This window comes from Pipistrellus hanaki (assembly GCF_964339955.1).
Source record: "Pipistrellus hanaki genome assembly, chromosome: 3".
NCBI classification, from domain to species: Eukaryota; Metazoa; Chordata; class Mammalia; order Chiroptera; family Vespertilionidae; genus Pipistrellus; species Pipistrellus hanaki.
The window spans coordinates 134,176,306-134,191,599 of NC_140505.1; the positions used below are offsets into that span (position 1 = coordinate 134,176,306).

General features: G+C 49.4%; 1 protein-coding gene across 1 annotated transcript in view; it reads right to left on the reverse strand.

Moving 5' to 3' along the window:
• Nucleotides 1-384: 384 nt before the first annotated feature.
• RASSF3 (Ras association domain family member 3) overlaps nucleotides 385-15,294 on the reverse strand; it is an 81,179-nt gene continuing 66,269 nt past the window's right edge. The window contains exons 2-5 of the mRNA XM_084877626.1: nucleotides 12,684-12,791; nucleotides 9,088-9,298; nucleotides 6,777-6,886; nucleotides 385-2,980 (exon numbers count right to left, since the gene is read on the reverse strand). Of these exons, the coding sequence (XP_084733752.1) occupies nucleotides 2,831-2,980; nucleotides 6,777-6,886; nucleotides 9,088-9,298; nucleotides 12,684-12,791 (579 nt within the window). The 3' untranslated portion in view covers nucleotides 385-2,830. The remainder of the gene's footprint in view (nucleotides 2,981-6,776; nucleotides 6,887-9,087; nucleotides 9,299-12,683; nucleotides 12,792-15,294) is intronic.

Consider the following 15,294-nt stretch of genomic DNA (forward strand, 5'->3'; position numbering starts at 1 on the left):
GGGGGTAAGAATGGGGGCAGGGGGTGGGGGGAGTGTAGAGGGAGAAGGTATCTAAGGAACTTACAATGTCTATGTTGGTGTAGCCACAGGCTGTCCCACTTTATAATAATTCTCTAAATGGTTCCCAGGCTTTATACACTCTGCATGCATGTCTGTCTCACAATTAAAGCAATGGCTTTAGTAATGTATTCTACGGGCAGACACTCAGCTAGGGTTGTTTTCCCCACAGGACAGGAAAAATGACATTTGAGAGACCAGGTGTGCCCCACTCAAACCTAGTAAAAATGGTCACCCTCTGGCATGTGTCCCCACGTATCCGCCAAAGTTCCTCCCGCTTCTGTGACCTTGTACCTGGCGTGGCGCCGAAGTAAAAACACACAAACGTCGACTGACAACATCAGCTTTTAATAATGGAAACAAATTGCCATTCCAAAAACAATTTCAGGGAAGAAAAATGTTCCCTATAAAAAATAAACACTCCTCAACATTATAAATATTATAACTTTTTACGTCTGCGATTTAAAATGCTCCCCTGCAATATTTCCCCCCTTCATTTGACATCACTCCTGTACCATCACATAGGGAAAACAGTATCACAGCAAAGCTTAGTTTAATTTAACATAAGAATTTGCACAATGATTTTTAATAAAAACCGGTGGCCTTACTGGCCCTTCTTTTTTTAATACATGAACCTCGCTGCAGTAACCAGTGTCTTGGAGAGAGCATCGATCTTCAAGAACAGCAAGAACATTTTCCGAATTGCAGCTTGTAGTGCACATGGCGACGATGACCAGGGTGTGGATGATACAGGGGAGGGGGCCGATTTTAAGACAATCTACTTCAAGTAAAAAAAAAAAAAAAAAATTCACAGATACCCATCAGCTATTACATTAGGTTCTAACAGTGTCTTAATCTGAGAAACAAATGCTTCACAAAATATAAGCTTACTGGGGTGGGTGAAGAAGAGAGCAGGTGGTTGATAACACTATCCTCAAACCCAAGCCACAGCCCGAACAGTAAAACCAGTATAAAAACCGTGAAGGCATTCCCTGAACAATAAAAGTGTTGGATGACAATGACAACTAAAACCTCATCAATGCACTAAAAAGAAGTCACATGCAAAATTAAACAAGATGTGCCATACGTGTTTTATAGCTAGCTCTACTCTTTTTCCCATCTTTCCTTGAAAAGCTGAGGAAGATACGATTGTCTCAGTGACGTGTGGCAGATCACCGCCGACACTTCATCTGCCTCTGAGAGGGGCCCTCTGACCGAGGAGCCCCTGGGAGGGAGACAAATGCAATCAAAGGCACAGTTCGGCTAAAAGGCAGAGCTGAAGCACCTCGGAATTTCACAAAGAATCCAGTAGGTGTCACCAAAGCGTTAACAATTCCTTGGGAATTTATAAAAAACGAAACAAAAAAATATATAGACAAAAAATAATAGACTGTAAATCCCTCTCTAGAACCACAGTTACACCTTTCCCATGGTTTTCAGATGAACTGCTGCCTACAATGAGGTTATTTAGCTTGCTTTAAGGAAGGCTTCCATTGCACACGCGTTTCTTTGGTCGGAAGGAACATGCACTTTTGTTAAAAGGTGTCCACAAACTGTCCCTTCCTGCCGTCGTCCTCCTCCGGACCGAGGCTCCGGCAGTATTGGGTCTTTCAGCCATAGCCCTGGTCCCCAGTACACGGAACAGACTCCCATTCAGAGAGAGAGGGCGAAGGGAAAGGGGAGGAGGGAAAGGAAGGGGAGGGGAAGGAAAAGGGAAACGGAGGAGTGATTGTCACCAAGTGTGCAGGGAGCTCTTTCCTGGACAAATCTCCCAGCCAACAATCTGGAGAAACGGGCCCTCCCCAGACTCCTTTTCAGCTTTGAAAACAAAACCTCAGGGAAAAGAGTAACTTGGCAGGCGTTAAACAGTCCCGGCTCCACAGGCCCAGGGAAGCTGCACCTTCCACGTGAAAAGGCAGGTGCGGGAAGGCAGGTCCAGGAAGGCAGGCTCCCGCTCCCGCTCCCGCTCCCGCTCCCGCTCCCGCTCCCGCTCCCGGCTCTGCACCATCACCGGCCGCAGGCGACCTTCAGCCGGCCTCCGTCACCATCCCTCTCTTTGGTCTAGCTCCTACGTTCTTTGGTGCCGTTTCCCTATTTTATTCACCAGGAAACCATGCAGTACTACAGTGGCCCTAACACCTCAAAACACTGAACGTTTTAATCCTTTACAAACAAACACCTTTCTCTCTCCTCCATCAACCCGGCACCCAAACCGCCCTCCCTCAGAGCTCCTCCAGCTCCACTCACGCCTTCTTCCAAACTTGCCCTTTACTTTCTTGAAATGCCAAGCTCCTCCAAAATCCTTCCCAAACTCCTGAGTTCCCAGCTTCCTGTGCCTTTCATTCACGTGGATGTTCTCTCTGATATTAGAAAAAAGAAGAAGAAAAAAAAGACAGGTAGTTTCAACAGAGGACAAGTATTCAGATTCCTGGTTAAGCTTTTTAAAAATCATTTGCACATCCTTAAGCTTAACATCATCATCATCAAATAATTAAAATAACAAAGAAAACGAGAAACAAAACCCAGAGTCCATGCTTCCGAGCACGCGTGGCCCAGCTCCACCGCTGGCGGGCGGGCGGGACGCGCAGTAACAGGCGAGCCCGCAGGCTCCGGGCAGGGCCCAGGCGCGGGGCCGTGCGGGTCCGGGGAGCTCCTCTAGGGAAAAGGAGAAGCCCCTCGCATCACGGGGCCGGGAAGCAGCCCTCCGAGACCAGACGAGAGGAGACCCGCTGCCGGTGTGTCCGCAGGCCCTGCGCCCTGAGCTCGGGCCCCCTTAGCCCGGCTTCCACACCTCGCTGAGCGCCGCCTCCAGCTTCTGCCTGTAGGCCGTGTAGCGCCTCTTCAGGTTATACAGCTGCTCGTCCTCCTCCTTGTCCAGGATGCGCAAGAAGTTCTGCAGCTCCGGGAGGCTGAAGGCTTCCCACTGGGAGAGAAGGCAAAAGGAGAAACGCCAGGTGTTGAATTCTGTCCGGACCAAGGATGCCGCCCCAGGAGCGCCCGAGGTGTGTGGGTTCCCGCCTGGGCACTCAGCCCCGCGCCTGCAGGGCCTCGGGTTCCAGAGCCTCACTGCCATGCCCACCGCGCCACCCGCCCCGGCTGCTCCGCGGCCCTCCGTCCTCCCGGGGCCCCGCTGAGGCCAGGACCGCACGGCCCATACCCATTAGACACGTTCACTGGCTGACCCCCGAGCATTAGGACAACCCCTCTCTCCCTCCAACCGTGCCCTCTCCTCGGAGTCGTCACTGCCCCTGCCTCTTCCTCTCCTCCCTCAGGCAACGTGATCACTTCCCGAACTTTCTCCCTCTCAACGGCCACCGCCATCTCCTTCCCCGGCCTCCTCACGCCACGCCCCCCAGCCTGTTCCCCACAGCCAGCCTCAGCACAAGTCCCCGCCCCATCCGCCATTCCTGTCCGTGGTTCCAGTGGCCCCAGTCAATCCAGTCCACCATGGTCCAAACACATTAAATGGAATTCCAGAGATAAACAATTCGTACGTCTTAAATCGCGCGCCACCGTGAGAAGCACGAAGAAATCTCGAGCCCCCGCGCCACCCCTCCCAGCGCGGAGCCGCCCTTCGGCTGGCCTCCTCGTGGCATATGCTCCCGACCCATTGGTCAGCAGCGCCTCCGTTCTCAGACTGAGGGTCCCCCCGACTGAGGGTCCCCCAGACTGAGTGTCCCCCCGACTGAGGGTCCCCCAGACCGAGGGTCCCCCAGACTGAGGGTCCCCCGTCAGCCTGCTGGTGCTCACGTAACCCTTATCTTACAGCACAGGACTAGTGACGCTGGCAGCTCAGATATGACGAAGAGAAGCAGTAAAGTGCTTCCTGTAAGTAAAAAGGGTTTGGTACTATCCGGGGTTCCGGCCATCCACTGGGGGGCCTACAGGTTAGGGAGGGCGACCATGCTCAGTAAAACGCCAATCTGGTGATGACCCGGCCCTCCTGGGGATCACTCAATGCTTCCCTCGGTTGCTTCTGCTAAGTGTGAAAGACCCTCCCCTCTCTCACACTGCCCCCCTCACCTACGACCCCAAGTGGCTCTGCACATGTTCTCCCTTCCTCCACTTTGCCGGGGGGAACTCCTACTCAACCAATCGAGTCTCGGCTTAAATGCCACTTTCTCTAGGAAGCCTTCCGTGATTTCCTCCCTCCCTCCCTTCCTCCCTCCCTTCCCACCCAGGACGAAGTCTATTAGAAAGCTCTCACTGAGCACTGGTAACCCTGACCAAAAAAGACACAGGAATTATTATAATCATCTGCTGGGTATTCCTCTCACCTACACCAAGCTGTCATACCTCTCACTATTTGGGCTTTGTCTCTTGCCCTTGCGTTTCCGAGTTGTGCTTCCCTAGAAGCACTGGGTACTTAGAAGCCACAAAATCAATGTTTGCGGGTGGTTTTCCAGTTTTTCAGTAGAACAGTACATATCAAGAAGGGTATATGTATCGGCCGGGAGGACTTTTCAAACCTGACATCCTCTCCTCCCAAAAGGGGCCCTGGGTCCTGGCTGCGGGCTGCCACGGCCGATCCCGAGGGGAATTCCCAGGGGGGAGGGGCAGGGGAGAGCTGGAGAGAATCCAATTCGGCAGACAGAGGGGACAGAGCAAAACCACCCAATGGCTCCATGACAGAAGGGCCCCGGAGATGGGGATCATTATCAAAGGAAATGAGAAACATGGAACAGGAGGGTAAAACTTCCTACACTGAAATATTCTGTTAAACTTTAAACATTAATGTTTTACTTTTCACATATGTTCTCCAAAATAAAATAAGTTCCTCCCTCTTCCTGCCAGCTATGGATTTCTTCCCCCAATTTAGCTTAACCGTAAAACACTGAGAAATGAGAACACCATAAAGCAATTCAGAGCATTAAAACACAAGGTAAATTTCAAAACCATAACTCCCTCCCAGACAATAAATGTGGCTCTGATTGCACTACCATGTGCAGTGTGGCAAGGCCCAGGGCCAGGAAAATGAGACGCTAGCACGGCGAGGCTGACGGGCACGTCCCCTGGCAGGGCCAACGCTGCCACGCGTCAAACCAAAGCCACGCCCCGTTTTCTCCCAAAAATGACGGTGAATTTTAAAACTCCAGAACATGAGAATCAAAAGGAACTTCAAAAATGCCCAAATAAAGTTACAATTCACATGGATGGACATAAGCATACTATTTACAAAGCATAGTTACAGTCATTTCTAATTTGCAACTTAAAACCACCTTTTAAAGTCCTTAGTCCCACTTCTCAGATGTTAAAACTGAACCGAAAAGATTAGAGTTACCGGGACCGGTTTGGCTCAATGGATAAAGCGTCAGCTTGGGGACTGAAGGGTCCCGGGTTTAATTCCGGTCAAGGGCATGTACCTTGGTTGCGGGCATAGCCCCAGTAGGGGGTGTGCAAGAGGCAGCTGATCGATGTCTCTCTCTCATCGATGTTTCTAACTCTCTATCTCTCTCCCTTCCTTTCTGTACAAAATCAATAAAATATATTTTTTTAAAAAAAGATTAGAGTTACCCAAGGTCGTGCTCCTAATCTAATGGAGGCGGAGTCCTAGTCCCCTAACTTTTTTTTTTTAATAGACATTTTATTGATTTTTTACAGAGAGGAAGGGAGAGAGAGAGAGAGCTAGAAACGTCGATGAGAGAGAAACATTGACCAGCTGCCTCTTGCACACCCCCTACCGGGGATGTGCCCGCAACCAATGTTCATGCCCTTGACCGGAATCGAACCTGGGACCTTTCAGTCTGCAGGCTGACGCTCTACCACTGAGCCAAACTGGCTTCGGCTGGTCCCCTAACTTTTTTTTTTTTTTTTTAAATATATTTTATTGATTTTTGTACAGAGTGGAAGGGAGAGAGATAGAGAGTTCGAAACATCAATGAGAGAGAGTCATCGATCAGCTGCCTCTTGCACACCCCCTACTGGGGATGTGCCCGCAACCAAGGTACATGCCCTTGACCGGAATCGAACCCGGGGCCCTTCAGTCCCCAAGCCGACGCTCTATCCATTGAGCCAAACCGGTCCCAGTGGTCCCCTAACTTTTTAACCCAGAAACCCTCTTCTCGCTGCATCACAAACTGGACAGTTCATACCATTTCCTGTTGCAGACAAAGGACGGAGACCTGGAGCCCGAGAGACTTGCTCAAGTGTCCTTTCAAAGGTGACACTTGATCTAGGACGACAGTCCAAAGTGTTTTCTCCTCCAACTCACTGGCCTAAATACAACCCTCCCCGGAGGGAAAACGGCAAACGATGGCACATACATAAACATAATTTCCTAATCATCTGGGCCAAGAGGAAAAAAGGATCCTACAACCTTCAATGTCTCTCCTGGTGAAGAGATCGAGTTCCCTTTTATTCCCCTTTGGAGTGAATTAGCCTGGAGACTTCGTTAGTGGAGAACATATGGAGAGTGTCAGCTTTCAAAGTTCGGCTGGATTAGAGGAATTCAGAGGTGGAGGGGGTGAGAATGACTCTTTGGGTGGAGATCCGGTTAAAACGTTGTTTCCTCCACTGCTGGAAGCGACAGGCCAAGGTAACGAGCGTTGTAAAAGAAGTATGCTGTGGACTAACCCTGGGCTCATTCCTAACAATTCAAAAACACAGAAAGCCGCCCTCCGCGGGGCAACCCACCCTCTCTCCCGACGGCAAACTCGCTCGGCTGGAGCCATAAAGCGGGACCAGCTGGTGGGCACCGTCTAAAGCAGTCATGGACTTACCTCTCCGATTTCATGTTCGCGGAGAACAAAACTGAGCGTGTCTGTCCTGGGCCCGGCTGCCAAGCGCAGGTGAAGCGGGTGCTCCCGGTCCGAGAGCTTGCAGGCGTAGACTGGGTGAGGGAAGAGGAGGGGTCACAGGCGGGCGAGGCATGGTCCCTGGCCTCACACCCCACCACCCGCCTCAGCATCGCTCCCCGGCCTCACCCCCACCACCCGCCTCCAGGCCACGGCAACAGCCCATGCACCACCCTCCCCTCATGTTTCCAGCAGCCCACAGGGGGATGAAAGCTATACTGTTTTCTTTCTAGCTGCACAATATAAACTACGCCTTGATCAAAAAGGCAATAATTTTCAAGAATTAATTTAAATGGATAATCCTCCCCCAAAATGGGCCTATAATTAATTCTGCTCCTCCCTTTAGAAAACGATTAAAAAAAAAAAAAAAAACTTCTATAAAAAGGATCTGCAACCCCTTTAAAAACTATAAAAAGAGCCGAAACCGGTTTGGCTCAGTGGTTAGAGCATGGGCTTGAAGACTGAAAGGTCCCAGGTTCGATTCCGGTCAAGGGCATGTACCTTGGTTGCGGGCACATCCCCGGTAAGGGGTGTGCAGGAGGCAGCTGGTTGATGTTTCTCTCTCATCGATGTTTCTAGTTCTCTATCCCTCTCCCTTCCTTTCTGCAAAAAATCAATAAAATATATATTTTAAAAATAAATAAAAATATACCATCCAAAGAACATGAAGTCAGAGCTCCAGGAGCAAATCTCTGCAGATTAATTGAGGATCTGCAGCCACAAACAGAGTCAGAATACGAGCTTGGGTGACTTTAAGCACAGCTATATGCCTCATCTCTCTTTCTCTCTCTCTCTCTCTCTCTCTCTCTCTCTCTCTCTCTTTCTCTCTCTCTCTCTCTCTCTCTCTCTCTCTCTCTCTCACACACACACACACACACACACACACACACACACACACAGTACTGGCATTGCCTGTAATGTTAAAAGATTTGCAGCCACGAAGGCACTATCTCAACAGGACTGCACAGCTGAAGTCCAGGTGAGCCAGCAAGTAAGCTGGCAAGATAAAAACGCCATCCGAGCTAATCTCCATTCCTTTGGCACTTTGGGTACAACTGCACCGCAGGTGCTCATTTCCCTCCAGAGGTGAACTTGCCCCCCTCACTGAGCCTGTGGCCTCGAGATGGGAATCTCAGTCCATCCAACCTCAGGCCATTCGCACCTGTATGCTGCAGGGCCCAGCCCATGCATGGTATGTGTTCCCAAAATGTGCATACACTCAGCAACTAGCTGGGTTCCATCCTCATGCAACCGAGGGCATTCCTATCATGTTAGCATTACCTTTTTCTAGAGCTGCTTTAGGCTTTACCCCAGAAAAACTAGAGAAAACAAACAGTTAGTTCTGCCTGACTGGCATGGCTCAGTGGTTGGGCGTTGACCTGTGAACCAGGAGGTCACGGTTCGATGCCCAACCAGGACACATGCCCAGGATGCAGGCTCAGTCCCCATTGTGGGGTGTGTGGAAGGCAATCGGTGATTCTCTCATCATTGATATTTCTAGCCCTCCCTCTCTCTTCCTCTCTGAAATCAATAAAAAAAAGATATATAAAAATTTTTAAATAAAAATAAATAGTTGAGTTCTCAGTCACCATTTTCAAATGATTACTTAAGTCAATCACTCAATCACTGTTGTCCACGACTAGTATCAATTTCTGCCCCAGAACCTGACCCCACATAGAAATGTAATATTCTCTTTCTATCCACTGACTGTGGGTATTAAGTTCAGATTGTAAGTGCCTCTGGGGGACTGGGTGCCAAAATGCCCCGGTGTAATGGCCAGAGGCAAGCAAGGGAGAGAGAAGAGCCGGGCTGGCCACGCACGCCAGTTAGTCCGGATGTGCGGTCATATACACGGGCCTCCCCAGCCTCGGGGTCTCATAACGCAAACCCACCAGGCCGCGCCCCGTTCCGCGGCGCCTCTAACCTGGGATGTGCTCCTGCAAATGTCAAGCACGGGCATGCTTTTTGTCCTCAAGGGCCTTCAAACCGAAGTTTCCAGAGAAAACCAAAGCCATCTCCCTGCACAAAGGTGCTCATCACATGGGATGCCTGAGCTCTGCAGGTGCACACTGCCCAGCTCAAACCTATGGACCGCCAGCACGCACTGTCCACGCCCCCCAGAACTGTCCTGGCTCCCACGTGACAGACGGACATGCCCACCAGCCCTCCTTCTGCCAACGGGCACAGGAGACAAAATTAAAGCAGAGCCCCCGTCCCTCCTGCGCGGGCCACGTACCTTGATCCTCCCGGTAACAGCGCTTATAAAGTGCAAACTTGGCGGGGCTCTCGGTCACCAGGAACTTCTTGAGCAGGGCCTCGATCACCTCCCCCACGGTGTTGGTGCTGCTGATGTGGAGCGTGTTCATGCAGCCGCTCGGAGACGCCTGCGGGGGCTTGCAGAGTTCCATCTGCACCTTGATGAAGCCAGTGTACGTCCCATTCGGATTCTGAAGCGGGAAGAAAAGCAAGCGCACTCTGAGCTGCACTGATGGCGGCACTGGAGGGAAGGGTCAGATGAAGACAATACAAGGATGGACGGGTTCTTGCCGTGTACAGCTCTGTGGCCACACTTCACCAGAGAGCACTGCTCTGTGCATGACCTCTGAGGAGGTTACGCCCCAGCAAAGTGCTTCCAGAGGGAAGGTCTGCAGGGCAGATGTGGAGACAGCAGACGCCTCCCGACACAGGCCGACCGAAGCCCAGACCCACGCCTCTGAAGCTGCACGGGGCCCCCCAAGCGAGGGAGACAGCCTGCTGGAGCAGATGCTGGCCAAACCACAGGGCTCCTTAAGGCCTGGGGCACAGGTCTAGGCTCATGCACGAGGGAGAGACATCTGTAACTGGGACCAGCTCTGAGAGAAAAGGACGGTCACAAACGGGGCTTTGAAATACCTGAGCCAACAAGGAGGAGGCAGTAAGAGAACAAGCTCTGTCCTCCTGGCTGATATGTCAGGCCCTCGATTACCAATGTCACTGAATCTCTTTTACACAAATCATCCCACAGAGCACAGGGTATGCGTTGGGCTTCAGGCACCTCAAGCAACAGTATTTTTAAAACAAATTCAAGCTACCATGTGAACTATAGACATTATAATATAAGCAGTTGTCTTTTCTTATTTAACAGGGTATTTATGTTTCCCTCCATATATACAGTAGGTCCTCGGGTTACGTCGGAGATCCGTTTCTACGGCGACGTAATTTTCGCGGTAAGTGGGAACCCACCTACGTACGCACCTACGCACAGCAGTAATGAAGTGAAACAGTAAAAATACTTAAAAGATAACATCCCTGACCTTTGCTTGTGGTAAATAAATAAAAAACATACAGCACATATGCGCATACATCGAAATGACAGAACTTTTTTTAAAAATAAATAAATGGGATGCTGAAACCGGTTTGGCTCAGTGGATAGAGCGTCGGCCTGCGAACTGAAAGGTCCCAGGTTTGATTCCGGTCAAGGGCATGTACCTTGGTTGCGGGCACATCCCCAGTAAGGGGTGTGCAAAAGGCAGCTGATAGATGATTCTCTCTCATCAGTGTTTCAACTCTCTATCCCTTTCTCTTCCTCTCTTTAAAAAAAACCAATAAAATATATAAAAAAATAAAAATTAAAACATTTTTGGGAGATGGCGATGTAACCACGAAACGATATATGTCGAGTCCAACATAACCCGAGGACTGCCTGTACATATATTTTTACTAGTTTTAGTTAGGATATAACTTTTATACAAAAAAAAACCCTGCATATATTTAATATATACAATTTGATGAGTTTTAGCACCTATCTTAACTTATGGTAGAATTACTATTTTTTAATGGCCAAGAATAGTAATAATGGTCATGTTTTCACTTTCTATTTTACATTCAGTGTATATATATATATATATATATATATATATATATATTAAAAAATATTGTAATGTTTTATTTAAATAAATTATCAGGTGTTATGTATAAATGACACAGTTAAAATAGGACCATGATCGGCAAACTGCGGCTCGTGAGCCACATGCAGCTCTTTGGCCCCTTGAGTGTGGCTCTTCCACAAAATACCACGGCCAGGGGGAGTCTATTTTGAAGAAGTGGCCTTAGAAGAAGTTTAAGTTTAAAAAATTTAGCTCGCCAAAACCGGTTTGGCTCAGTGGATAGAGCATCGGCCTGTGGACTGAAAGGTCCCAGGTTCGATTCCGGTCAAGGGCATGTACATTGGTTGCGGGCACATCCCCAGTAGGGGGTGTGCAAGAGGCAGCTGGTCGATGTTTCTCTCTCATTGACGTTTCTAACCCTCTCTCTATCCCTCTCAATTCCTCTCTATGTAAAATCAATAAAATATATATATAAAAAAAAAATTTTGGCTCTCAAAAGACATTTCAACCATTATACTGTTGATATTTGGCTCTGTTGACTAATGAGTGTGCCGACCACTGAAGTAGGACATTAAAAAACTCCTTTATGGCCCACTAAGGGTCTGGTGCGCGGTATTCATGCACTTGGGGGAGGGGGTGGTCACTCAGCCAGCCCTGCACCCTCTCACAGTCTGGGACCCCTGGCCCCTCGCTCCTTACGGCCCCCCTGCAATGGAGGCAGGAGAGGCTCCTGCCACCACTGCCGCGCTCACCAGCTGTGAGCCCAGCTCCCTCTGTGGGAGCACACCAGGGGGCAGCTCCTGTGCTGAATGTCTGCCCCCTGGTGGTCAGTGCACATCACAGCGACCCGTCGTTTGCCATTCAGTTAATTTGCATATTAGGGTTTATTATATAGAATTAATTTTCTTCCTTTATTCAGGATCACTTTACAATACTAATTCACTTGTTCAGTCTGGTGGAAAGTAATATACTACACTCAAAATTTTTATCTATGAAAATATGGAAATTTGCATATTTTAATTAAACTTTACAGAAAGGGGGGGGGGGGCGGGGGGGCGCGCGGGCCGGGTGGAATTTCTCTACTTGGATGAAAACTGTTTGAAAAAGGAGAGCATCACTGCTGGAGTGATGAAGAGCAGCCTTGAGTTCATCGGCCCCTCTCTCCTTCTTGGCAGAGCCCCACCAGGGAGGGATCTCTTATCACAGGGTTTATATTTAAAAGCTCCTCCCCTGGGGTCACGGAACTCAGTAGGGCCTGTTCTAAACAGGTCAGCCTGTCCTTTGCTGAACTCTTGTCGGCTCAGTCAATAGGCTGAGAGGCAGGGGTCCAAGAGCCCTGGAAACCGGCACCAAGGGATGGCGGGTGCTACAAGGAAAGTCCCCGAGTGGGGCAGAGGGGCAAGTACAGGTGCCAGTCCGAGTTAAAGGAGCAGGAGCACTCCAGCTCGGTAGTCAGCGCTCCTCTCCTCTCCCAGCCCCGTGCTCCCCTCCGCGCTTCACACAGTAGGCACACTGTTGCAAGAGCTTGAGGGAGCGGATACCGCATACCTCACCTTATTCTCGATACCAGCTGAGAAAAGTCTGAGCTCAATTAGATTCAGTCCATTGGCACAATCCCTTTTCCTGAAACTTCCAAATGTATTTACACAAGATAAACGCATGTAGGGCCTCATTAGAATCTGAGTCGCCACCTATATGTTAAACAGGCAAAGATTATACTCACTGCTATAAGTCCTTTGGTGGGCACAGAATCTTTTAAAATTAAATGTAACTGATTTTGAGATAAAGCTACTTCAAAGGAATCTGAAAGACTCGGAAACATTTTCCTGTCTTACATACCTGGACCATTAACCTTCTGCAACTGTGACTCAGAGACTTTAAAACAGAGACGGATTGTAACAGCAGCGACTTATATATATATATTTTTTTTACCTCCGTCAACCTGGAGTGTGTCATGGGTGCTTACCAAGGTCATCTTCAGCTTGTCTGTCACTGCTAAATTGTATTTATGAATTTTCTCTTGGATTTCCTCTTTGCTGAGGTAATTGTGGGTTTCCTTCTCTTTCTCCACATCCTAGAAGAAAAACAAACCATGCACACATGAGCAATCAGAGAAAAAATGCAGATAATTCAGAATTCTTGACACATGAGACCATTAGGACCAACTGTGAGGCACTTTTCCTGGAATATTCTCTCTCTCTCTCTCTCTCCCCTCCCCCTCTCTTTTTTCTCTCTCTAACACTTTCTCCCCCTTTCACTTTCAAACTCTCATCCACCAACTACAGTTGTCATTCCTTCAGTCTTCCTGAGGGATATACCAAAAACTAATTTGTCAGCAGCTATAAGCAACACTTCATTAAATACTGTTTTGGAAAGCTGTCTTCGCCAATTTTCCCTTCTGCAAAAACACCAATCCCTGCTAGATTGCCTATTTCAATTTTTAAACACTATTTAAAGACATATCAAAATCTTCTCTTTAGCAAATTCTATGACCTTTATGCTCTTACAGCTTTACAACAATGTACAGTAGTTAATAAAAGTTAACTGGCACTAATCACCGACCTGTCACATTACATACAATCACCAGAAGTAAATTTATTTTCCAAACAAATCCTCATGTCAAGATACAAGTAGCCAGGCTCACCCACTCTCATCCCCTCCCCCTACCTCCCCACTCACTCTCTGCAGAGACAATACCAGTTCAATGCTCGTATCCCTGTGAAGAACTCACTAGTCGTGTATTGTGTCCAAGAGCTCAGCCAGCGTATGGCATCATGCAAAGGCTACCACGTGATCGCCGTTGGCCAAGCTCTGTGACCCCTGGAAGCCATGTATATCTGGCATCCGGCTTGTATAACCAGGTAGGTGGTGTTATTATTTAGCCGCGTAGGTGTCATTATTACCGTTTCCCAACCATTTAACCAGGTAGGTGTTACTATTCCAGTTTCCCGATGAGATCAAGTTCCAAGAACTAAATTAACCTGCCAATAAGAACTTAACTAAATCTGTGGAGGTGATGGAACTTATCTGCAGTCAGATCCCAGAGCAACACCAAACACTGACTGAAACACTTAAGTCCTTCCGCAGGCTGTCCTCATGTGATCCTCGCGACAAAGAGCTAATCAGCACCCACGAGTCACAGACCCGGACGCTGAGACTCGCAGAAGTCCAGTGGCTTGTCTGGGGTAACCCAACTAGTTAAGAGACCATGCTCAGTTTTAATCCAGGTCCTCTGCGCTGTGTCCACCACCCGAACAGGTGCCCTCGGTTCCCACGTGGGTGTTGGAAAACTTAAAGGCTACAAAATCACATCCGAACCAGAGGAGCAACTCAGACAAGAAGACGTGCCTAGTTATCTCCAAGACAAAAAGAGGAAGAGCACTTAAAATCGAATGATTTACCTCCCTCCCTCCCCCCCCAGCCCCACCACCAATTAAACCTTTGAAGAGGGGCCGTGGTCCCAGCCGAATCCACAGCACTGTCCTCCCGGCTGGGGTCCACCCAGGCAGCCCTGTCTCACCGCTCCCTGGGAGCCGGCGTTCCACACACCGGCTCCCACACACGGATGGGCAGGATGGGCAGGTGCCGGGCGAGCACGACCGCCGTGAAGACGTAAAATGGCTCCTGATCGGTTCTGGAGCTTTGATTCTAGACCACACGTGTCAAACACAAGGCCCGCGGGCCAAATCCAGCCCGCCAGGCCTTGCAATGTGGCCCGCACCGCGCTGTCATCACTGCACTCCGCTGTCAGTTTATGACATTGTCAGTTTATCACTGTTCAGTAAACCATTTGGCCCGCGATTTAGGCTGGATTTTAGATTTTGGCCCCTTCTCTGAGTGAGTTCGACACCCCTATTCTAGACCCTGAGAGGGGTGTGCTGACTCTAAAGGATCTCAGAAACCTTTCCGTGTCCGCACTGTCCTGGCGGGCCGCGTTGGGTAATCAATACCAAGGCAGAATGGTTCTCTCCTCGTTTCAGGGGCCGGCCTCAAATTCCCCTGGGAGCATTCTATCTGCCACTGTAAAGCCCAAAGCAGTCCTATTGTTTGGTGTCACTGGTTAGGGGGAGGGGGGGTGGGGAATAAATAAAAGGTGTCCATTAAAATAATGTTCCAGAAGCTTCAATGAGTATTTCCAAGGGAACTTAACGCCAGCAGTGGACACTGGTTTCTTTCATGTCAGAACGGGAGAAACTCTCCTGATTGGAAAACTTTCAAACTGTTTATTTACCCCTTGAAAGGAGACCCCCTTTCCTCTCAGACAAGAAGGAATCCCCACCCGTCGTCCTCCAAATACAGCGCCTGTGGGGATGCGGCCGTCTCAGCGGGAAGGAGGAGGAACCCTGGAAACCAGAGCGAGAAAGCAGGAACAGGGGCACCAAGAGTGAAAGCAAGGAGCGGGTTAACAACAGCCAGTGCGGAGGGCGTGGAGCAGATAACACAGTGTAAACAGTCATCTTTAATTGTGACAGCGAGGAGAGGAAATGGTGGGGCAGCGTCTGGGAACCGGCGGTGTTGTTCTTGGCAGCCGGAGGTATGGTGCCACCCCCGAGGGTGTCCGACTGGGAAGCTGAAGT